The sequence below is a fragment of the Myotis davidii genome, unplaced genomic scaffold, assembly GCF_000327345.1.
Source record: "Myotis davidii unplaced genomic scaffold, ASM32734v1 scaffold1421, whole genome shotgun sequence".
NCBI classification, from domain to species: domain Eukaryota; kingdom Metazoa; phylum Chordata; class Mammalia; order Chiroptera; family Vespertilionidae; genus Myotis; species Myotis davidii.
In genome coordinates, this window is record NW_006291550.1 from 48,061 (window position 1) to 72,673 (window position 24,613).

The 24,613-nt window shown below is 37.6% G+C and overlaps 2 protein-coding genes across 2 annotated transcripts in view; both read left to right on the plus strand.

Annotated features, from left to right (window-relative positions):
• PYGO1 (pygopus family PHD finger 1) overlaps nt 1-3,776 on the plus strand; it is an 18,221-nt gene extending 14,445 nt beyond the window's left edge. Inside the window, exons 2-3 of the mRNA XM_006764960.2 lie at nt 752-837; nt 2,225-3,776. Of these exons, the coding sequence (XP_006765023.1) occupies nt 752-837; nt 2,225-3,349 (1,211 nt within the window). The 3' untranslated portion in view covers nt 3,350-3,776. The remainder of the gene's footprint in view (nt 1-751; nt 838-2,224) is intronic.
• Nucleotides 3,777-14,181: 10,405 nt separating this feature from the next.
• DYX1C1 (dyslexia susceptibility 1 candidate 1) overlaps nt 14,182-24,613 on the plus strand; it is a 26,677-nt gene continuing 16,245 nt past the window's right edge. The window contains 4 exon segments of the mRNA XM_015564742.1: nt 14,182-14,353; nt 14,928-15,075; nt 18,485-18,618; nt 24,005-24,233. Coding sequence (XP_015420228.1) covers nt 14,231-14,353; nt 14,928-15,075; nt 18,485-18,618; nt 24,005-24,233 — 634 coding nt within the window. The 5' untranslated portion in view covers nt 14,182-14,230.

Sequence of the window (24,613 nt, forward strand, 5' to 3'; positions counted from 1 at the left end):
GAAAAGACTTCCTCTCTGAAATAAGTAAAAATGTATTTTTTTTTAAAAAGATACGGGGTGGGCAAGAGGAGATTTATAATTGTTCGTATGGAAAAAGATATGCAGGTTATTATTACAATAGCTTTATTAACTCAAAAGAATGTTACAGTTAACCTACCTTTATCAACCCCTATATAATACAGGAATTTATCTGAATTATCTTTCCAAAGATAGACCAGACTCTAGTAATAGTGGTTACCTCAGGGACAGGGAATCAGATGACTGAAGATTTAAAGTCAGGACGGACACTTTCTTTTTCACTGAAAGAGTAACAAAAATACGACGGAGGTAGAGTGAATGACTGTTTCAGGCTGGAATTATGGGGAAGACTTTTCAAAGAACAAAGATAATAAAAATTTAGTATTGCTTTTATCTAACATAAATGGAAACTATGTAAATAGGTAATTATAATAGACTAGAGGCTTAGTGCATGAATCTTTGCACAGGTGGGGTCTGGCCAGCCCCACCCCCAATTGGGATGTGGGGAGTGATCGGGGGTGGACTGACGGGCGGGGGGTGGAGGGAGGTACCACCAGCAGTTGGTTGGCTAGCCCCTCCCCCTGGTTGAACTCCTGGCTGAACTCCCCTTCGAACTCCCGGTCGAGGGGACAATTTGCATATTAGCCTTTTATTATATAGGATATTGCTATGATGTACATAAAATGATTTCACATACAAATGGAAATATTATCTAGATTTTATTTATTTTTAGGTGGTGATAGTGGACTGGATGGGTTAGGAGGACCAGGTGTACAACTAGGAAGCCCAGATAAGAAAAAAAGGAAGACAAATACACAGGTAAATTGACATTTTCTTATAATTGCAGCTTTTCTTCGCTGATCTGATCAGGCTGTTGAGGTAAATTGAAATTTGGTCATGGGGCCCTGGCTGGGTTGCTCAGTTGGTTAGAGGCATCATCCTGATCTGCCTAGGTTGCAGGTGCAATCCCTGGTCAGGGCACATACATGAAGCAACCAATGAATGCATGAATGGATGGAACAACAAATAGATGTTTTTTTCTCTCTCTCAAATCAGGTTTTTAAAAAGTTTAAAGAAGAAAAAATTAAATTTGGTCATGGTTTTTGTTTTCTATCTTCATTCAGAAACTAATAGTGAATTCTGCAATGAATTTTTTTTCTCTGCAGCTAATTGCTATTGCAGAATTATAGGCATAGAGTGTATATTGCAAGCGGGAAATGTAGGCAGAAAAATTAAAATGCTTATTCTTAAGTCTAATTTTAAAGATATAGATGTCCATAGTTCTATTACAAGACATATATGGAGACAAGTTTAACCTGAAGTAACAATGTTCAACTATTATAATAATTCAGTAGCATGTGTGTATCATGAAGTAATCATGGTGGAGATATCTTTTGTCTATAACCTGTGGTTGTAATAAGCAATAAAGGCTTTGTAGGGTTTATTCTCTATAAATTTGAAGCACTTTTTTTAATGATAAAGACTGTGAATAAGGATAATGTATGTACAGATGACTTTTTTCTGTTTTGGCCACCATCTTTTAACCTTGCAGTATGACTAAAACTGGTACTTTATTTTTCTATTCTGCGGCCTAGAGCTTTGGGGATAAGTTAATAGCTATTTCTTAAAGTTAAGCTAGAAAAATATTTAGATCATGTTTATTATTTAATTTTATAGTTATTTAGGGGTATTAGAGGTATTTTTAGTTAAAATTTTAAGTGAAAGATTCTAGAGCAGTGATGGCGAACCTATGCCACCTGTGTCAGAGGTGACACGCGAACTCATTTTTTGGGTTGATTTTTCTTTGTTAAATGGCATTTAAATATATAAAATAAATATCAAAAATATACATCTTTGTTTTACTATGGTTGCAAATATCAAAAAATTTCTATATATGACACAGCACCAGAGTTAAGTTAGGGTTTTTCAAAATGCTGACACGCCAAGCTCAAAAGGTTCGCCATCACTGTTCTAGAGTTATAAGCAAGTATGTTAAGTGAAAATTATGGTAATGAATCTTCTTTTAAAAGTTAAATACTTTTGGAGTTTAAAGTAACAATGGATTCATGCTCAGAAAAGCATGAATCGATAAAGTAAGCGAAACTTTATCAAAACTAAGTTCATAAGTGTTAAGATTTTATAACAGGATGATTTTAATGACTGCTTTGATTAAAAACATGTATTTTACTTAACATTCTCATTTTAGGGGCCTTCTTTTCCTCCATTGTCTGAGTATGCTCCGCCACCGAATCCAAACTCTGACCATCTAGTGGCTGCTAATCCATTTGATGACAACTATAATACTATTTCCTATAAACCACTACCTTCATCAAATCCATATCTTGGCCCTGGGTATCCTGGTTTTGGAGGCTACAGCACATTCAGAATGCCACCCCACGTTCCTCCAAGAATGTCTTCCCCATACTGTGCTCCTTACTCGCTCAGGAATCAACCACATCCATTTCCTCAGAATCCTCTGGGCCTGGGTTTTAATCGACCTCACGCTTTTAACTTTGGGCCACATGATAATTCAAATTTTGGAAATCCATCTTATAATAATGCACTAAGTCAGAATGTTAATATGCCTAATCAACATTTTAGACAAAATCCTGTTGAAAACTTCAACCAGATTCCTCCACAGAACGCTGGCCAGGTATCTAATCCTGACTTGGCATCTAACTTTATCCCTGGAAATAATTCAAATTTTGCTTCTCCATTAGAATCTAATCATTCTTTTATTCCTCCCCCAAATACTTTTGGTCAAGCAAAAGCACCACCCCCAAAACAAGATTTTAATCAAGGATCAACCAAAAGCACTAATCAAAATTCCTCTGCTCAACCACCTCACTTAAATATGGATGACACAGTGAATCAGAGTAACATTGAATTAAAAAACGTTAATCGAAACAATGCAGTAAATCAAGAGAATAGCCGTTCAAGTAGTGCTGAAGCTACAAACAACAGCCATGCGAATGGGACACAGAATAAGCCACGACAACCTAGAGGCGCAACAGACCCATGCACCACTGAAAAAAGCAATAAATCCTCTCTTCACCCAAGCCGTCGTGGTCATTCTTCTTCCGACCCAGTGTATCCTTGTGGAATTTGTACGAATGAAGTGAATGATGATCAGGATGCCATCTTATGTGAAGCCTCCTGTCAGAAATGGTTTCATCGGATCTGCACTGGAATGACTGAAACGGCTTATGGCCTGCTAACTGCAGAAGCATCAGCAGTGTGGGGCTGTGATACCTGCATGGCTGATAAAGATGTCCAGTTAATGCGCACTAGAGAAACGTTTGGCCCACCTGCAGTAGGCAGTGATGCTTAATCACAGGCATTAACTAAAGTGGGGGTTTTTCCCTGTGTGTTACAGAGGTTCATTGACACAGGATTTTAATGTTTTACAATATTTTTTTTTAATGCACATGCAAAAAAGATGATTTACCTTTTAGTTTTTATTAATATTCCACTTCATTACTAGTGCAAATTTTGTATTATCTAAGTTTGCTATCTAGGATAATATATATGGGGTTGCTTTAGAAAGTATTTTACAAATAAATGTTAGTTGTTGTTAATCATAAAAGCCTCTTGAAGCTTCAAAATAATATGTAGCAAATGTAGGCAAGTTTTGACTTAAAAGTTAGAACCAGTGAAAAGTGTACATTTCAGTGCTGAACTTTGGCGATATCACATTAAACATTTAGTTCAAAAATATTTTTGAGGATCCATTTAACGTGGTGTTTTAAAAATATATTTTTATTTATTTCAGAGAGGGAGAGAGATAGAAACATCAATGATGAGAAAGAATCATTGATCAGCTGCTTTCTGCATGCCCCCTGCTAGGGATCGAGCCCACAACCTGGGCATGTGCCCTGACCAGGAATTGAACGAGTTCATAGGTCGATGCTCAACCACTGAGCCACACCGGCCGGCATCCATGTAATGTGTTTTCAGAAAAAATAATATGTGTAGCTATATTATGGAAGAAAGCATACATTTAATGGATGTTTTTAAAAATAATAGCATATGACACCTGATTCCTTCCTAACTAGAGTTCTTGAAACTAGTGACTTTCATGTTTCAAGTCAGTCTCTTCAGGATATGTTTGTACAGATATGAGACATATGTTAGCATATAGAAGATGCTCAGTAAGTATTTGTGGATTAACTTGTAGATTGTACCACATGAAACTGCTATTATTCGATCACTTGAAAATTGACTTGAGTTACTAGAGTTGATATAATGTTTGTTTTTAGTTGTGGCATTTAGAATTGTAACAGTATTATGCTTTTCTCTCTTCCATTTTTTATTATTATTGGTTGTTACTGTTTTCCAGAGAAATAAATAGTATGGTATCCTCAGGAGAATTGTGAATACTTTTTAACACATGATTTCAAACTGAGACATATTGCAAATAAAAGTGGTAGAAACATAAATTTGGCATTAGAGCACTCTGCTGGTGGAAGACATATTCATTGATTATTTGAAAAATCTTGTTCTGGGGATCTGAATTCAAAATGGTGCCTCAAGGGAGATCCAAATCCATTTTAAACAAAGATCAATTAAGAGCCACGGTGAAAGCTAATTTACAAACAACAATTCAAGTCCTTGCAAGAGACAGTTTTTGCTGTGACTTGGGAAAGTGTACAATGGACCTGAGTATCCTCTTGAAAGATGATACAGAATGGAGATAGTTGGAGGTCTACTCATTAAGATGCAGCAGAAACCCAGTTTTGGAGTGGAACATAACCTGTGACCAGAAAAAGAAAAAAAGGATACTGTGACAATTGATAGTAATTTATACAATGGTTGGGTGTTGGTGAAGCTCCCAAACTTGCGTCATCACCAAAAAAATTCTGAAGACCATATGGTGACGTGAAAGGAATACTGAATTACTACTATTTAAACCCTGGTGAAACGACAGCAGCAGTATATTGCCAAGAAATTAAAATTAGGCCTGAAAAATCTGATTTAAAAATGATCCTGTGGTTAATAAACATGAACCCACACTTTTATGTGACAGCACTTGACCTCATGTGTCAAAAGCTACTAAAGCAAAGTTAGCTGAATTGGGCTATTCTATCACGTCCATCTTAGTCACCAGGCCTTTATATAATGAATTACCATCTTTTTGGAGCTTTTTCTAAGAAATAACATATTTTCCAATTGAGAAGAAGTAATTGGAGAATTTGGACATTTTAAACAGCCTAACAAATGGTGACTTTTATAAAAATGAAATGTTTAATATCCTATTAGAAGAAAATTATTAATTCTCATGGTGCATATTTTGATTGAATAAAATTTATTTTTATATACAGTATTTAAATTTTGACCTATAAAAACAGCAGTTTCATATGGTACAAGGTAATGTAAGTTTTTCTCCATTTACCTGTGACTAGTTAGAAGTGAATACAAAATATTTTCAGTAGTTGTAAAATAACATATCTTTACAGTTTTAGGAAATGAAATAGACTCTAATAATAGGTACTACTTTGTGTGAAAACTTTACCAGTTGAAACAGTCAAGTTGAAATGCAGTATTTTTGGCTGACTCTGAGATTTGATGTGTTCAGTAGCATACTTGAAGATCCCAGTGTGCTTACACTGTAGCTTTTGTTAGAGATAGAAATTTTTCTAAATATTTAAGGACTTAATTATGTTGTTCTTGAAATCCTAGTGAGTGCTGATTTTAAGACATGATGCACTGCATGCTATATGCTCAGTACTAGCATCAGGTCATGATTTTCTTTATGACTGAATGTAGTTAGATAGATATTTATAGAACCTCTCAATGTTTGCAGGAATTAACACTTACATGGTAGTACTTGAGTTGTGCTCATTGCTAAAACTGATTATGCAGTCTTAACCCTCTTTTGCTTACAATTTCAATAGTTAGTTGTTTTGTAAAAATGAAACCACCTCTCCCTAGTTAGCCAAAAGGTACTTGATTTGTAATGCAATTATTTCATTGTCCATTTCCAAGTAGTAGTTGTCTTTAAAATCTTACAAGTGGATTTTTCTTCAGGTATTTAGGTCTCCAGAGTACCTTATTTAAATAAGGATCTGTAATTATTAAAAAGAAAAACCAGTGGTTGATTCTGACAGTGAATCATAGGCAAACTATAATCATAGCTGATGAATGTTTTCATGTATTTGCATTAATTTTCTTACGAGTTCTACCTTTGTCTCTGCACAATACGAAGTCAAAAATTATCTAGATACTTTTTGGTAGGAAAAGTGATGAACTATAAGAATGGCCAGATAGTAGTTTGTCCAATTTGACCCAAAGAAGGCTGTTACACAACTTGGTGTGGCTTTTTTAGGACAAGCGATGAGCTGCCCTAAACATTTAAAAATATTCAGTGACGGAAAGAAATGTACATAGGTGAAATATTCTTCCTGTAGCATTGCACATTTTTGTTGTAATTATTTTCCTTCACTTAAAGGCCTCATTACCATCACACACGCGCACATGCACACGCACATGCGAGCACACGCGGGCAGGAAATCTTGGAGGTTCTCCTACATTCTCGTTTGCCAAAGTTCAACCTGGCTAACCAGCAACAGTTAGGCTCTCCCCCCAAGGCTAGGTTACTGATAGAAAGTTCTAAAGCATCATCAGTTCCTTTCTGATAATTTGCTTTGTTAATTTCACTAGCCTTCCTGTGCACTTGCTTCTAGATGCTACTGGACTAATACTGAAACAGCTTAGCTTATAAAAGAAAAATAATTCTTCAGATAAAAGTGCTTAGAATTTAGATTTGTGATCAGTGCTTTCCTTTTGTGTGAAATATTTTAGAGTATTGCTATTATGATTCTTGTTATCCAAATTAGGAGTTTATATGCATATAACTGAAGATTTTCTTGTAACAGTGCTTATTCATAAATTAACACAATATAAAGAAATCCAATTTTGGGGTGTTTTGGGATTTTATTTGTTTTGTTTTATTTTTTAGACTCTGACTAGTGATAGGAGAAAAAACTCAGTAGTATGGGTCACCATTAAATCTGCCAGCTTTAGTCATCCAAATAAGTATTAGGAGTCTTTATCCAATATTCTTTCCAACTTGTTCAACTTAAACAAATTAAGAGTGCTAGTACTTATTGTCCATTGTACTATAGTGATTGTATTTAGTTGTAAAAAAATATATAAACAATGAAAAGGGAGCTCTAATGAGTTTTTGGGTTTTTTGCAGTGCATAGAGGTCTCAGATGCATGAACATTTAGGCTATTTTAGATTTTTTTAATTAAAAATTTTAAAAGTATTGAGGCTCCCAAAGTTTATTTGAAAATAGTGGTTTAGAACTCTCTATAAGATAATTAGATTCTTAGGGAAGCTCGTAAAGGCTTATTAAAGCATGATGTAGTTAACCAGTAGTATCATGCTGCACACTCAGCTTCTTTAGGGAACCAGTCGGTATAGGTGGGGAAAGAAGCAGAGGTCTTTCCTTTTTCCTGATGTGATGCAGGAAGGTTAAGTTCTTTGATGTGTTTCCCAGTTGTCCTCTTACTATCCTACACTCTCTGGTGGGATGCTATAGATGCCACCTTGCCTTTTCCCTTCCTCGATGCTCTGTGCTTCAGAATTTCGTATCTTTCCTCCAATCAGAATTCCCATTTCTTTGTGTGGCTGTGCTTGACTAGATTTTAAGGGAAAGGTGTTCTCCCAGGATGTGTGAATGAAGATCATGAAGAAAGTGGAATTAAATTTCTTTTTTTTTAAAGGGTGTTTATTCGGAATAAATCTTTATCTAATATCAAAGGTTTCAAACAAAATGATCACATTTCAGGCACCATAGAAAGCAGTATTTTTGCCTAATTGATGATACTTTCTTGAGAATATTTCCCAATTTCCTTTAGATTGTTGGGATTTAAAAAGTTTCCTTTCTTCTACTTCTCTGAACTCAGAGGTTTTAAATATTAGAATATCACCTTTTTCTGTATTCCATTTAACCAACAGAGCACTATGGAAGTCACACCTGCATTTTTCTGACTCTTGGTACAGTGATGGGAGTTTAGAGGCACCCTTTGAGTAAAGAGGCTAGGGATGGCATTAACATCTCCCAAGACAAGTCGTCTTAAGGGAAATGAAGGGAAGAAAGTGGCTATCTATATGCCAGACATTAATACATCAAAAACTGCCTGTATTTCATTGAAAATTTTTCATGAATCCCAATGGATGTTTCATCTTTGTCATAGTTTGTCAAATTACTTGCAATTATATTAAAGTGTATTCTAAATACCTGTACTTTCTTGTTCTGTAGATGATGTAGATGATGTTGCCTGTTAGTTAAAATATCTTATAAAAGAAAGTCCTGCTTCTTATCATGATGTATGTGACTTAAATGACTGTTTCATATTAAAACTATTTCTTCCTTATGTACTGTTTACATATACCTCTTTTTGGGATATTAGTTCAGTACTTTTATACAAATCTGAGTGTGTTCCACATTGGTGACATGTATTTTTGCAGTAATTTTTTGTTTTGTTCATAGAGCATGTCTAAAGTAACACATGCACTAGTGCTGTGGTCTGTTGCAAAATTACTGTAATTCAAATTGGAAAATAAAATGTTTCCAGACTTTGTCCAACATTTATTCCTATGGCAAAGGAAATTACTATGTAATACTATTTCTTATGCTGTTATGTTTAAGCTACTCTATGAAGTATGTGAAACATCAATATTTATGGAATAGATGGCCTGATATCTTTGAAATAGGGGAGAGAGATAAAATTTGATATTAGCAACTCATAACACTCATAATACAATAAATACTTCTTAAAATTTTTATCTTACTTTTACAGTTATAACTTATTAAAGAGTTGACAGTGCATATTAGGATATTTTCACCCCATACCATTAAAATTATATACTAGTCTGAACTGAATCTGCTATCTTTCAACCAAAAGATATATCATTCACTCCACCGTAACCAACATACTAACCTAATACTAATCTTCATTTATTAAGAAACAGTAGGCATACCTCAGAGATATTGCAAATCCCATTCCAGACCATACAATAAAGTGAATGTCACACTGAAGTGACTCAGGCAAATATTTTTGTTTCCCAGTGCATATAAAAGTTACGTTGACACTATACTGTAGTCTATTGAGTGTGCAATAACGTCTAAAAAACAATGTACATACTTCAATTAAAAATGCTTTATTGTTTAAAAAATGCTATCGTCTGAGCCTATTGGGAAAATGGTGCCAATAGACTGGCTCAACACTGAGTTGCCACAAACCTTCAATTTGTAAAAATATGCAGTATCTATAAGGCAATAAAACAAAGCACAATAAAAGGAGGTATGCCTGTGTTATCATGAAACTCCTCTAATTTACTTAGAATTTGTATCCATTGATACAAGGACTTTTGATTGGTGTTTACTTTGGACTATCTAATGAAAAGATTTGTTAGTAGAAGTCAAAATTTAAAGGAAAATGTTTAATTTTGAAAAATGTTTAAGCTTTTTTTTCCCCCCATCATATGAGTATTAGTTTACAAGTATTCTTTTGTCATGCAAACAAGTACCCAAACGAATTACAGTAGGTAATACTTGGCCAATGCAAATACGTATATTTGAAATTATATGCTTGAAAGAAAAAGAATGCTTGTGAGTGCTTAAACTGCATATCTTAAAAATATTCAAATTTTAAAACTTTTATCCATTCAAACTATCCTGAATTAATAAGTTTTTACTATGTCAGTGATGTATATAGCAAGATAAATGTCTACCTATGCTATGTTATGATATCTCTATACATCATTTTTTTGGCACGATTGTTGTGGTATATTTTGTACATTTTATTGTCAAGTATTGCTAATATTGACATAGCAATAAATCTGATTCAGTTCTTAGTATTTTTTTAAATGCCAGATGCCATACTGTATAATTCCATTGTATTTTACTTGAATACCCAGTGCTTTCATGGGTCTATTTTTGTGTTAAAAGTTTAGCATTGCATGTTAGGATTTTTTTTTCTGGTGTTTTCACATGGGTCTGTTTAATTTAAAACATAGGTTTAAAGAAGTATTAGTATTAAGTGATTCATGAATTGCTTTGTGGAAAAATTTAAACTATGAAGTGACTAGGTTATTCCCATATTGTTTATTTTCTTTATGAGGTTAATGTATAGGCTACAGTTTTCAGATAAATAAAATTGGTTTGGTAACTGATAGAATATAGCAGTTAATGGATAATTTGAGTGTCTAAGGGCTTCCAAGTATTAAACCAAATAATTCTCAAATCTCAATTACTTTTTAATAATTACTATAAATAGTGGTAAGCCAACTCGTCCTTTTTCTTTTAAAGATACTTAACCCTTACAATTTCCTCCTTCTGATCTCTTTTTCTTCTTAAACACCATGCAAGAATTTAAAATTGGAGTTTAATTCATCTTCTACATTGTAGGGTTTTTGTGTGTGTGTATTTTATTGTTTAAAGTATTACATGTGTCTCCTTTTTCCCCCCATCAACCCCTCCCTGGCCACTCCCACCCCCCAGGACAAGCCCCCACTGCCCCAGTGTCCCTGTCCATTGGTTATGCTATATGCATGCATACAAGTCCTTTGGTTGCTCTCTTACTCCCCCCCACTCCTCCCTCCACTGCCTTCCCTCTGAGGTCTGTTCTGTTTGGTGTTTCTCTGTCTCTGGCTCTATTTTTGTTCATCTGTTTATGTTTACATTGTAGTTTTTTATTCTGTAGATTAGTAAGGTAAGTAGAGGTTTTACTCTCAAAACAGCTCACGTTATTGGTGGTCATTCTTTTCAGGGATCATGCTAAATGTCATTTGTGCATTGTATAAAGAATGTTATTTAGCCAGTACTTAGACCTGTTAGTAGAAATTATGTATGGCAGGCTTTCTTGAACAATATGTATTGTAAGTTTGTTTCCTACAGTGTTATGCTTCAGATTCTTTTAAATAAAGCTAATTTTTAGAGAAAAATAACTTTTTGAATTGCTTAATGTAAATGTAACAATTTTTGCTTTAGGTGGGAAATATCTCAAAAAACATTAAGCAGAACAATAACCTACAATTTTCCAGGAATTTAATTTTATACCAAGGAACAAAACAATATGTTTGGACGGGCCTTTCTATACACATACCCACCCTGTTCTATACCCCCTGCCACACTGTTTATATATAACATTGAGTCCTGAGATTCCTTAAGAAAATGTGAACATAACACATCTCTATTTTAAATTAGGACTGAAGTTTTGTTAATAGAAAATTAATTGGAGAGGAGTTCCACAATCTCAGCAGCTTAGTAACTATCCCTGAAGCAGAGACACCATTGTAGCAATACTAAGAATAGACGTGCTTGAATGACAAATTAGGCTGTCAAAAGACCTTCAAAGTTTGTTGAAGCAACCATCAGGTGCCTTGAGTCTCACATGAAAAGAGACTACATAAAATGTGAAAGTGCCAATTGATACAACTTGGCTTTAGGGGTATAGAAATGCCAATAAGATAAAATTACATCAAGATAAAATTGGACTGCATTGAAGTTCTATTTACACATGGAAGGAAAAAAATCAATAAAAATGTGTGTATCTTATCTGCTGTCGGACAGAGAAAAAATGTACAGAAACTTCTGATCAAATAACATTGTGAATTGACACTCCAAGGCATCTATAATTTAAACTAAAATTGGGCTCAAAACCAACATAAGTATATCCAAGGACAAGAAGTATAGAAAGAAGGCAAAACCCATGCAGAAGTAGCAACCTGCATGACTCTGGGTCCAGACAGAAATTTGCAGTAAGAAGTTCTAATCTGGCAGGGTAATGAGGTCTTAAAAGTGCTACTACATTACAAAACTGATGATATACAGTAATGTAACACCGAAAAGGAAATGTATAGCATTAGACAATTTTTAAGTCTAAAATATAATGAGCTAAGAATTTATCTCAAGAGGATAAAAGATCCTAAGGAAAGTAGAGGAAGGGAAAAATAGGAAATAAAATATAAAACAAACACTGGACAGGAATAATAAAGCCACAAATCTGGTGATTTGTAAATCACCAAAGAATTGAAACAGTTAATTAGCATATTACACTTGGTTGAATTGGGGCCCCTAGGACACAAGTTGAAGGCAACTTAAAACTGCTAGAAAGAATAGGATGAACCCAGAAGAAAGAAAGAAAACTAAATGAAAGGCAAAACCCCACTGTTAATAACAATTCCAAAACATACAAAGAAACCTGATGATGAGAAAAACAGCCAACCAACATCTTTTAAATTTCAATCCACTCAAGAGGAAAATAACAAAAATAGCCTGAAAAAGACTTTAAGTATGTTTCAGGATCCTGAAAGGTAAATTAGAGAGTAAAAATAAACATCATGAAACTTAACATGTATGCATTCATTTAACATTTATTGAATTTGTTTAATGTATCAGGCACTGTACTAGATGCTGTAGCAGTAAATCAAACAACAACCACTCCAGATTTTTATTGTAAAGACACAAAATAAGTACACTCTTAAAGTATGTTAGGGAATTCATGTTATGAAGAAATAAAAAAAGGGGGGGTTAATGGGAATAAGGGCTGCTGGGGCTGGTAGGGCAAAAGACAAAGCTCATATTTTTTATTATCTTTCATAGATACATTACATCCCTTGTGTTTTTATATAGTGGGAGAATCTAGATTTTGAATTTTATATATTGCCCTGGCTGGGTAGCTCAGTTGGTTAGAGCATCGTCCTGATACCCCAAGGTTTCAGGTTCAGTCTTTGGTCAACACACATACAATCAGCAACGAATGAATGCATAAAGAAGTGTGACAACAAAGTGATCTTTCTCTCTCCCCTTCTCTCTCTCTCTCTCTCTCTAAAATAAATAAAATAAAACTTTATATAATAGGAATACATAAACCTTGTCTTTTAAAGACACAGGAGAGTTTGAAATAAAAATGGTAAAAGTAGGAATAGAACGGAAGGGTGGGAGGGAAAGCCACAAAAAATAACATGAAAAAAGAAAATATGGATTGATTCATAGATTTTTGCACTTAGGGGGACAAGGGAAAAGAAGTCTAAGGTGGCCCCAGTGTTGAAAGTTACAGAACCTTGAGATGATGACTCACTGACATATTTGAGAAAGGTAGTGAGGGGGTGGCCTGTTTGGGGAAAAAGATGATGTTTTTTTCTCCCCAAGTCTATTGCTTCTAAACGTTCCTCAAGGAATTTTTCAAGACCTTTGAAATCTGTGTTAAGCCTCCAAAAGTAAAAAGTTTAAAATCCAAAGCTTTAGATGGCTAATTAAAAAATTTTAGTCAATTTTCCTTAATTAGGTAACAAGTGCCTCATTTTCACGTAAATTCGATGTTTTTAACATCAGATCCCAGTAATACTAGTATATAAACTGGACCCACAGCAGCCCAGGGAGTGAAGAGATCAGGCTCGTCCGTGAGGTTCTGCCGCTGATCTCTGTGGCAATGGGGTAGGTGGTGCATAGATCTAGGATTCCAGTATGTCCCATGGCTACATGTATGATCCCTGCGTTTCCTCCTCTGGCTGCAGTTCTAAGTCTCCCTCCTTAAGCAACAGTAAATGTATCCCTGTGAATTCAACTTATCCTGCGGTTGAGCTGCAGCCGAGCATTTGTCAGGTGAGTCATGGGATCATTTCTCCCCAGTTCTCAAACCCTGGAGCGAAACCCACTTTACATGCTTTTGGTGGCCTGGCAGTGGATAGGATTTGAAGGACTCCAATCCTACAGGTAAGAGCCTCGACCAGGAAATGTCCAAAACAGGAACACCAAAGGGTGCCACCTCTCCCAGCCTCCATCAGGACACACCAAAGGCCAGAGCTGCCAAGGCGCGCGGGCCTCGCACCTGCTTCTTGCGGGTCACGCTTTCCACCCCGTAAGCCCACGCTTTTTTGTTTCACTTTCAGGCCAGACGCTCTTTTCCTGCCTAAGCGGGTGTGGGCCCGGCCCAAGTCTTCGGAGATTCGCTCGGACTTCAGGGAAGGAACAAGACCCTAAGAAATGGTCTAAGGGCTCTGCCAGGATTCCCAGGCAGCCGGGAGGGGAGCGCGCCGGGGTCGCAGGGGCGCGCCCAGGCCACGCTGGGAACTCTGGGCGCTTTGGCCCCGCCTGACCCGGAAGGGCTTGCGCATGGTAACCCCGGCTTCCCTAGCAACCGAGCCTCCGTGCGAGTCCCAACCTGCTGCTGCAGCCTCTCGCTGGGTCCGCCTCCCGGGATGCCCCTGCAGGTCAGCGAGTACAGCTGGCAGCAGACGGAGACTGCGGTCTTCCTCTCCTTGCCCCTCCGGGGTGTCTGCGTCAGGGACGCGGACGTGTTCTGCACGGAAAACTACCTGAAGGTAGGAGCGCGAGTGCGCCCGCCGGCGCCCGGGGTTGTGCCCCGAGGCTTGGCGAGTGCGCCCCTGTGCGCGCGCATCGGGCGCATCCTTGCACATGGCCTCCCAAAAAGTTAGTACCACTGAAACCAGCAACGAAGGAATTCCACACAGGTGACACCGGATGCTATCGAGTCAGAGATCATTTTTATGCACAGCTCCCCACATATGCCTGGCGAATCTTTCGCGACCTGGGATAAATTTACAGCATTTACTTAAAAAAATGATTGTGGCCCTAACTAGTATCGCTCAGTGGATAGAGCGTCGGCGTCGGCGAACTGAAGGGTCCCAGGTTCGATTCCAGTCAAGGGCATGTACCTTGGTTGCGGGCACATTCCCAGTAGGGGGCGAGCAGGAGGCAGCTGAGAGATGTTTCTCTCTCATCAATGTTTCTAACCCTCTCCTTCTCTGTAAAAAAAAAAATCAATAAAATATTTTAAAAAAGAAAATGATTGTGGTCTCTATCACCTATTTCTTAACGGCTGTGTTTCTAATTTGTGGAACTAAATTAACTTTCGTTTCCTCCCCTTCTGAATAGGTCAACTTTGCTCCATTTTTATTTGAGGTGTTTCTCTATGCTCCCATTGACGATGAGAGCAGCAAAGCCAAGATTGGGAATGACACTATTGTTTTCACCTTACATAAAAAAGAAGCCGTCATGTGGGAGGCCCTTTCTGTGTCAGGTGGTAAGTTCTTCACTGAAAGATATTTTTATATTTTATACCTTTGAAAAAAGTTGTCTTTTGAAACAAGTATGTTGCTCTTCTAGAAAAAAAAATAGGCACATGATCATGATTTAAATGAGATAGTGCTTCAGCTGCCACTTAAATAACCTAAAAATTGAATAATTCAAAACTTAGAGCACATTAATAATTACTCTTGCTCTGGCCTATTTTGCTCAGAGGTTAGAGTGTAGGCCTGCAGACTGAAGGGTCCCCGGGTAGATTCCCCGTCAAGGGCAGGTACCTCGGTGGCAGGCTCAGTAGGGTCCTGGTGTGTGTGGGAGGCAACCAGTCCATGTGTCTCTCCCCCTCCCTTCCATTCTCTCTCTCAAAAAAAAAATCAATGGAAAAAATGTCCTCCAGTGAGAATTAACCACAAAATAATAATAATGATCATAAAATAATAACTCTTAAGCAGAAAATGTGGGCTTGCATATTCAGTGGATAAGACCTGCTGGATATGACCTTTATTGAGCACTTATTTTGTACCAGGAATTAACACATCTGCTAATCCTCATAACAACCTATCACTTGGGTACACCCCACTGCCCGCCTTTTGTAAAGGTGAGGCTGCTGTGGCACTGAGGGTTTAGTAATTGACAAATTGACTCAACTAGTAAGTGTCAGGTTAACTACACCTATTTATTGACCCTGAAATGTGAATTTAATTTTATATGTCACAAAATATTATTATTAAATAATAGGTTTTTTTTTTCCCAACTATTTAAAAATGTAAAAGTTATTCTTTGCTTTTGTGTTGTAGAGAAACAGGCAGCAGGTTGGATTTGGCCATAGTTTGCCAACCTCTGATATAAACTAGTCAAGACAGTCATAAAATTAACTTACATAACAAATAATGAACATTGACTTTTACTTCAGAAATCAGATACAATTTAGTGAAATTGTGTCTTTAACAATCTTTTTTTTGCATGAAGTATTGTGGAACTCCAGTGTATACTCCAAGCCTATTTCCTTCATTATTCAAGACATATTTGTTTCCTTTTTCCTTTTTTTTTTTTAGACTAGTCAAATGCAGTAGTGAGAATCATTTTTTTCCTTCTTTTTTTTTTTTATTAGAAATGCAAAGAGCATGCTTTATTTATTTATTTTTAAATCCTCACCCGAGGGTATTTTTCCATTGACTTCTTTTAGAGAGAAGGAAAGACAGAAATATAGATTTGAGAGAAACACATCAATTGGTCGCCTCCTGCATGTGCCCCAACCAGGGCCCGGGCCAGGGAGGAGCCAGCAACTGAGGTACGTGCCCTTGACCAGTATGAAACCCAGGACCCTCAGTCCGCAGGCTGATGCTCTTCCACTGAGCCAAAGTGGCTAGGGCTGAGTTTTTTTGTTTAAACATCTTTCCTCAGCATTTAGCCTGGCCCAGGCAGTTGGTAGGCACTCAATAATGAATAAATACAGAGCACCTTAGAAATCTTTGCAACAGACCTTGCACTTTCATTGGATACATGCCCATGGCTCTTTTTCATTCTATACTTTAGACCAGGCTGACTGTTCCTCCTCTCCTCCCTTGTCCTGACTCCATTTTTTCCTTCTTGATACACTTTTCATTTCTTTTAGATGTGGAACATTTTACTTGAAAAGTTGATGTTCTTTTCATTATTTCTGCTCCTGTAGCTGATCCAATTGTCTTCCCCCTAATACTAAGCAGAAGCAGAGTTGGGGAGAGGCTCCAGACCTAATTCTAGCCCTAAGTTCCAGCCAAGACCTTGCATGAATAAAAATTACATACCTTTTACTTACCTCTAACTGAAACTTAACATTCCCTTCAATTGTGAATGTAGATAACAAACAGCAGCACTATCAACAAAAATCACAAATATGTTCATATCACAGGTACCTGTCTTTTATACTCATTGCTTTGAAATTATAGTATTAGACTTGTTGCTATATATTATTTAATGCATTAATAAGCATGCAATAGTATATCAGATGTATTTTTTAATATTTGTAAATGTTTTAATGTAATTAGCTTTCTTTGTAATCCTGTGTTTTCTATTTCATGCATTTAATAACATTATGGCCCGTCCAGCGTGGCTCAGTGGTTGAACATCAACCTAAGAACCAGGACGTCATGGTTTGATTCCTGGTCAGGACACATGCCCGGGTTGGGGGCTCAATCCCCAGCGTGTGGTGTGCAGGAGGCAGCTGATCAATGATTCTCTCATCATTGATGTTTCTATCTCTCCCTCTCCATTCCTCTCTGAAATCAATAAAAATATATATTTTTTAAAAATATTAAGAGGGGTCTATAAGGCTTTACTAGTAACTGTTCTGCCAAAGGATCTGCCTCACCGAAAAGGTTAGGAACCCCTGCCTAGGACCTGCTTCATCCCCGCTCCTCCCTCCACTCTACTCTCCCCCAGGTCACCCTCTCCCCTCAAGTTTCTTCTCCTGTTTTTTTGCCCCTCAAAGTCTAGCTCCTTTCCTGATCCCACTTCCCCTAAGGTAATTTACCCCCTCCTTAATGGGTTGCAGCCTGTGTGTAAAACTCATAAAAATAATTGTGAATGGTAAAATTCTATATATAACAAGTCGTGTTACCTTATAATTTTTCTTGGGCCTGGCTCTGTACTCATCATATGTGTAAATTACCTTTCATGTTTGTAAAGGTGATTGATCATATCAGATAGTCTCAACTCATTTGTTTTCTAGACCTCATAGTGCTGATTTATTGTGATCAGGTTTATAAGCAAATAGCTTTCTCAACAGAGAGGAGGATATATGTGTTTCTCCTCAGCTTGTCTCCTCCCTCTACCTTTCCTTCTCCCTCTCTGATCCCCTCTCATGCTGCTATCCTTTCCCTCTTGTGCCTCTCTGTTCCCCCTCTCTCCCTCCCCTCCCCCCTCATTTCCCCTTTTATTCCCCCACTCCGTTATTCCTCCTCTCTCTCATTCAAATTCTCCCCCACCCCCTCATTCTGTAGTAATTACTATACAGTTACTCGCTTACCTTTTAATGTTAACTTCTTGGCCAGTTTAATATTAAGAAACGTTTTCACTTCTCCATGTGAAGTAGAGTCCAAAAAATACATCATCCCGCCGAAACTGGTTTGGCTCAGTGAATGGAGCGTCGGCTTGCGGACTCAAGGGTCCCAGGTTCGATTCCGGTCAGGGGCGTGTGCCTGGGTTCCAGGCACATCCCCAGTGGGGGATGTGCAGGAGGCAGCTGATCGATGTCTCGCTCTCATCGATGTTTCTAACTCTCTATCTCTCTCCATTCCTCTCTGTAAAAAATCAATAAAATATATTTTAAAAAAATACATCATCCCGAGTCATAATCTTAAGCATTTCTTTCCTAAATAAAACAAATTTATCAGAATCCCAATTTAGTGATATTCCTTATATTTTAGTTGACAAAGAGATGATGCAAAGAATAAGAGAAAAGTCTATTTTAAAAGCACAAGAAAGAGCAAAAGAAGCTACTGAAGCAAAAGCTGCAGCAAGGCGGGAAGATCAAAAATATGCACTAAATGTCATGATGAAGGTAAGTTGCAAGTAGAAAAGTCCTCTTATTAAAGAGATGATAATAGACATGTAAGGATAAGTAGCCCTAACCACTATACTTCCTCGCCTCTTGGTTCATACTTTGGTCATTGGACTTACTAATAACTAAGTTATATAAGCCATCTACTGCTTACATGTGTTCCTGAAAATATTTATGAAAGTTGAGGATATAAATGTTGAATAAAATAGATTTACTTGTTTCAGTGAGAATTTTCTATTTCCAGGGGAGTCAGAAGTGATAAGGTTTTATGGTGTATTTTACCTCTTTCTTAATCTTGGGATAATGAACACACTAACTTAAAGCAAGAAAAACACTAAATATTGACAAATTAACATCTTTTTAACTGTTGAGGATTTCAAGTTAAAGCTTCAATCAGCAATATTTTTTTGAGATATAATTCACACACCATACAATTCACCCATTTAAAGCTTACAATTCATTGGTTTTTAGTATGTTTAAAGTTGTGCAGCCATCATCACAATCAGTTTTAGAACATTTTCATCACCCCAAAAAGAAACCCCAGTCTAGCCAGTTTGGCTTAGTGGTCAGAGAGTCTGCCTGTGGACTGAAGGGACTTGGGTTCGATTCTGGTCAAGGGCGTGTACCTCTTTTGCAGGCTCTGTTGATCCCCAGCACTGGTTGGGGTATATGGGGGAGGCAACCAATCAGTGTCTTTCTCACATCGATGTTTTTCTCTCTGTATCTGTCTCTAACCCTCCCTTCCACTCTCTGGAAAAATCAATGGAAAAAATATCCTTGGGTGAGGATTAACATACGTACATACATACATACATGCATAAATATTTTTAGTAACTTGCATAGACTTTAATTGTGGAATCAATCTAGTCTCCCTTGGATATACAGCTGCTGATGTCTATGCTAAGGTTTTTAGTTCATATTTTTTAGACTTGTTTCCTTAGAGGGTCTTCCCTTTGTCTGTATAGCTTAATTGTTAGCTAATGATTTGGGCAGAGGTGGTAAAGGCCCCACCCTTTGCCAATTGATGTATGTGTAGGTTTGAGAATACCTTCAAAGTTGGAGCCAGTTCTCATGCCTGCTTGGCTTCATTTTATGCCAGTTTTCCTCAGGTCTTCCCCATAAATACATAGCTTTCTGTTTAGCCAGGGTTATATGGTGAGTTTATCACAGATTTTCTATAGCTCTCTCATTTATATGATCTTTATGTGAATTTTCTGTCTAGTCAGGCTCTTACCCTAACCAGGAACACAACCTCAGACCTCAACTGCAAATTTTCCCTGTTTATTCATTCCCAACCAAGTCTACTGCTTTTATCCACCAAAGCCACAGGGTTTGGCTGCCCCACCCTGAAGTGGGTCCACCCTTTTGGCCAACAAAGCTTCTTTTTTAAAATTTTATTTTATTGTTGTTGTTGCTAGCTTCATGTTGGTAACTGCCAGTCTTGTTATTCTAGCTGGAAGTTGGTGATTGAGAGCAACCTCAGGCAGGAGAGCACAGTCTCCCACTGTTTTTACCTGTAACTTCTGCAGTTTTTCCAAAATAAACACTTCTCAATTTGCAGGCTGTCTTTGGTTAACTTCCAGTGCCTTGAAATGGTTGTTTTTGATAGATTTGTCCAGTTTTATGCTTGACTAGAGGCCTGGTGCACAAAATTCGTGCACTTCAGGGGGGGAGTCCCTCAGCCCAGCCTGTGCCCTCTTGCAGTCCAGGAGCCCTTGGGGGATGCCTGACTGCTGACTTAGGCCCGCTCCCTGACTAAGCCGGCAGTTGGACATTCTTAGTGCTGTCACGGAGGTGGAGAGGCTCCTGCCACCACCGCTGTGCTTGTCAGTTGTGAGCCTGGCTTCTGCCTGAGCGGCGGTCCCCCTGTGGGAGCGCACTGACCACCAGGGGGCAGCTCCTGCACTGAGTATCTGCCCCCTAGTGGTCAGTGCACATTATAGCAACCGGTCGTTCCGCCGTTTGGTCTTTTTGCATATTAGCCTTTTATTATATAGGATATTTGTAGGTGGGAATTGCCAGCTTGTTCATGCCCCTATAAAACTGGAACATTTTCTTTTGCAGATGAATTTTACATTTATCAGAAGTCTAAGAAGTCCTCTTGGTATTTTGATTAGATTTATGTTGACTTTAGAGATTCATTTGCCATTTACATATTTACAATAATGAGATTTCCCTCCAGGAACATGGCATTTATTTCCATTTCTTCAGACTTACTTTATATCCCTAGCAAAATTATTTAACACACACGAGACTTGCTCATCTATGTATATAAAAGGCTAATATGTAAAATGTCCCCTCGGGAGTTTGACCAGGAGACCAGGAGTTTAATCACTCGCTATGATGTGTGCTGACCACCAGGGGGCGGCACAGAACATGGCAGGTGGCCAGTGGCGGCAGCAGCGGTACGCTGAAGGAGCAAGGGAAGGAGGTGGCAGGGAGGCAGGGGAACCATTCCGTGGCAGCACATAGGTGGTAAGGGAAGGAGGAGGCAGAGAGGCAGGGAGGTGGGGGGAACCATGCAGTGGCAGCACATGGGTGGGCAGCAAGGGAAGGAGGAGGCAGGGAGGTGAGGAACCTGATTGGCCCTGATCGCTGGCCATTCTTAGGGACCCTACCTGTGCATGAATTTCATGCACCAGGCCTCTAGTATTTCATAAAGCTTATTCTTAGCCTTTTTAAAACTTTTCTGGCAGTTACTAATGAATGATTTTCCACTGTATTTTTCTTATTGTTTATTGCCAGTTTGTAAGTCAGTTTGTTTTTATGAGTTTGTATGAGTTGATCTTGTAAGTGAATGCCTTGCTGAAATTACTTTCTGGTTGCAATAGTTTGTCAGTTTGTTATTTTGGTTCTTTTAGGTAGTCTATCATATTATTTGCAACTAATGACAGTTCTATCTCCTTGTAATCCATATTTATATTTCTTATTTTAAAAATTCTATTGTATAGGTTACCTGTAGGAAAATAGGAAAATAGTAGGCATACTGGCCTTAGTGATGTTGCTAGTAGTATTTCCAATGCTTCTTCATGAAATTCGACATTGTATGGGTCCTTTTAGCAAGCTAAATTTTTTCTGTTGTTTCAGGTATCAACTGATATTTTGTCATGTACTGAGGTCATGCTGTTTTTTCCTTTAGATTTCTTAGTATCATAAATAAGAAACACCCTATTTGATCAAGATGTATTATTTAATACTTTCCTCAGATTAGTGTGCTAATATTTTATTTATGGATTTTTGCATATAGTTTATAAGTAACATCTATAATAATAAAAGTGTAATATGCAAATTGATGGGACGACTGAACAGTAGAACAACTGACCTGAAGACCTTCCGAATGAAGCCGGGGTTGCGAGGGCTGAGGCAGCCACCAGGGTTGCAGCAGCCAGGTCTGCGAAGGCCTACTCTTGCACGAATTTTGTCCATCAGGCCTCTAGTTGGTTTATAAAGAATAGTGCCTTGATAAACCATTCATTCTAAATTAAAAAAAATACAGAATTTCTCTTCAGGAATTACTCATCCATCTCCTATTAGTCAGAGTTGCTGTCTGTAGTAAGCTAATATCCCATACTTTATGGCATCCTTTTTTGAGCAATACAAAGAACTTAAAATTCAGTTTCTTCATGTATGATGATTGTTTTTCTAGCCTTCTGAGTTTTTCTGTTACTAAACATTCCTCCTTTATGTGGTATATTCCCCATATTATTTTTTTTTTAAGAAGAGCACTTCAAGGATTGTTTAACATGTCTTTCTTTGTTTCTCTTTGATGTAGATAGCCTCTCTGTTCCTTTTATCGTAGCTTTGTGGTATTACCTTCCTCAGGTTTTTCTCTTCTTTCTAGTTTCTTCTGTCACATGCTCTGTGAAGCCTTTCTTGGTCCCCCCTCTTCCCCTTGACTCCCTCAAGAGTTATACAATTTTTTTTTGTTTTTAAGTTAGCTTATTACAAATTAAATTACATATATATAAATATCCCTTAACTACATGTTGGCTACAATAACAGAACTTTCCTGTTTCTTTTGATTACAAGAATAGTCTCCTTTTCGGTAATTAAGACTGTCTTAGCAGTTTTTAAAACTTCAAAATTCAGTCCACTTGCAGAGATTATGAAGAGTGAGGGTGTTCTGACTTTTCACAGACTTTTCCCTTGTTCCCTGTGTTGGGGAAGAAGGGGAGAGAGGCAAACATATTATTAAACTGGGTGACGTTGTCATCATCTCCTTTTAGGTGGTGGCTGCCTCTGGCTAACACTGACTGGTCATCATGCCCTGTTGTCAGGCACCAAAAGCTGGCTCATGGTTACATGCAGATTCTTCCTGGCCCAACCCATTGGCAGCTCTTTGAACACGTAGTAATTAGCATCTTTTGTGCTTAGTTTAGGCCTGAGGTGCAATTCTGGGACTACAGGAAACTCCTGTTCAGTAATCTATGAAATGTATTTTAAAGTCCGTGCTACACAGTTCAATAGGAAAATAGCCAATCTTCCAAAAGAGGGTTCCAGAGCACTTCTTCAGGATAGTTTTCAAGCTAGTAAGTTAATTCTATGTCTCAAAATAATTTAGCCTCTAGGAAACTTGGTCCCAGCTTGTCATTCTTTTGCTGTGCCAGGTGTATTATTTAAATGTATATTAATGTAAATGTAAATTAATGAAACATAAAATTAAAAATCACTTTTTGTTTGGTCTTTTTTATCAATCTTCACCCAAGGATATATTTTCCATTACCTTTTTTTAAAATAAAAGAGTGGAAGGGAGAGAGGGAAGGGGAGGGAGAGAGAGATGTTGTTAGAGAGATACATCAGTCAGTTGCCTCTCACATGTGTCCCAACCAGGAGATCGAACCTGCAGCCCAGGTATGTGCCCTTGACCATACAAGGCACAATTGCCAAGACCCTTCGGTATTCGGGTCAATGCTCTAACCACTGATCCACCGGCCAGGGCCAAACTAGTCACATTTTACATGCTCAAGTAGCTACACGTGATAGCAGCTACTGACTTGGATTGCCATCATCAAAAAAAGTTTTGTCAGACACTGCTTTTCTAGAGGAGAGAGGTGGGAATTTTTGTTCTCCAAAGGAGAAAGATGTGAATATTTTTATTTATTTTAATCCTCATATGAGGGCATGTTTTTATTTATTTTAGAGAGAGAAAGGTAGAGAGAGAGAAACATCGGTGTGAGACAGAAACAACAATTGGTTGCCCCGTACATGTGCCTCAATCGGGGATCAACCAGCGATCGGACCTGCAACCTGGGCATGTTTCAGGGAATTGAACCTGAGACCCTTCTCTTTCTCTTTCTCCCTCTCCCTTCCTCTTTCTTGAAAATCAAAAAAAAACATCCTTGGCTGAGGGTTTAAAAAAAAGTTTTGGTAATGGTAATTTTTACAGATTGAAGATGAAGAGAGGGAAAAAATAGTGCGTATGAAAGAAAATGAACGGATAAAAGCAACTAAAGAATTGGAAGCCTGGAAAAAACATCAAAGAAAAGCTGAAGAACAAAATATAATTCAAAGAGAAGATAAGTTACACCAACAAGAAAAGCAAATAGAAGAGGGAAAGAAATTAAAACATAAAAGTTTTCCTAGAAATTCGACATCTAGAAATCTTGCCACAAAAGGTACAATAATTACTTTAATATTTTCCGGGAAAGTGAGTCCTGGTGGCGAAGTATATAGGTTGTTGTTGTTGTAATCAATTTACAATATTAGGTCATTATTTTAGCATATTGAGAATAGTATTGCAAAAAAAAAGATTAAGGTGAAATTTATTCTTTATTTTAGGAAATAGTGAAGTTTTTATAAAATGAGCAAGGATTCAGTGTTGGTTTTGCTTGTGTGCTTTCTTTTGAAATTTATGCAGGTATTGTTAAATATGTATTTAATTCACATCCAAAAAGTCTTGCAGTGGCCTGGCTGGTGTGGCTCGGTGGTTGGGCTTTGACCCATAAAGCAGGAGGTCACAGTTTGATTCCTGGTCAGGGAATATGCTTGGGTTGTG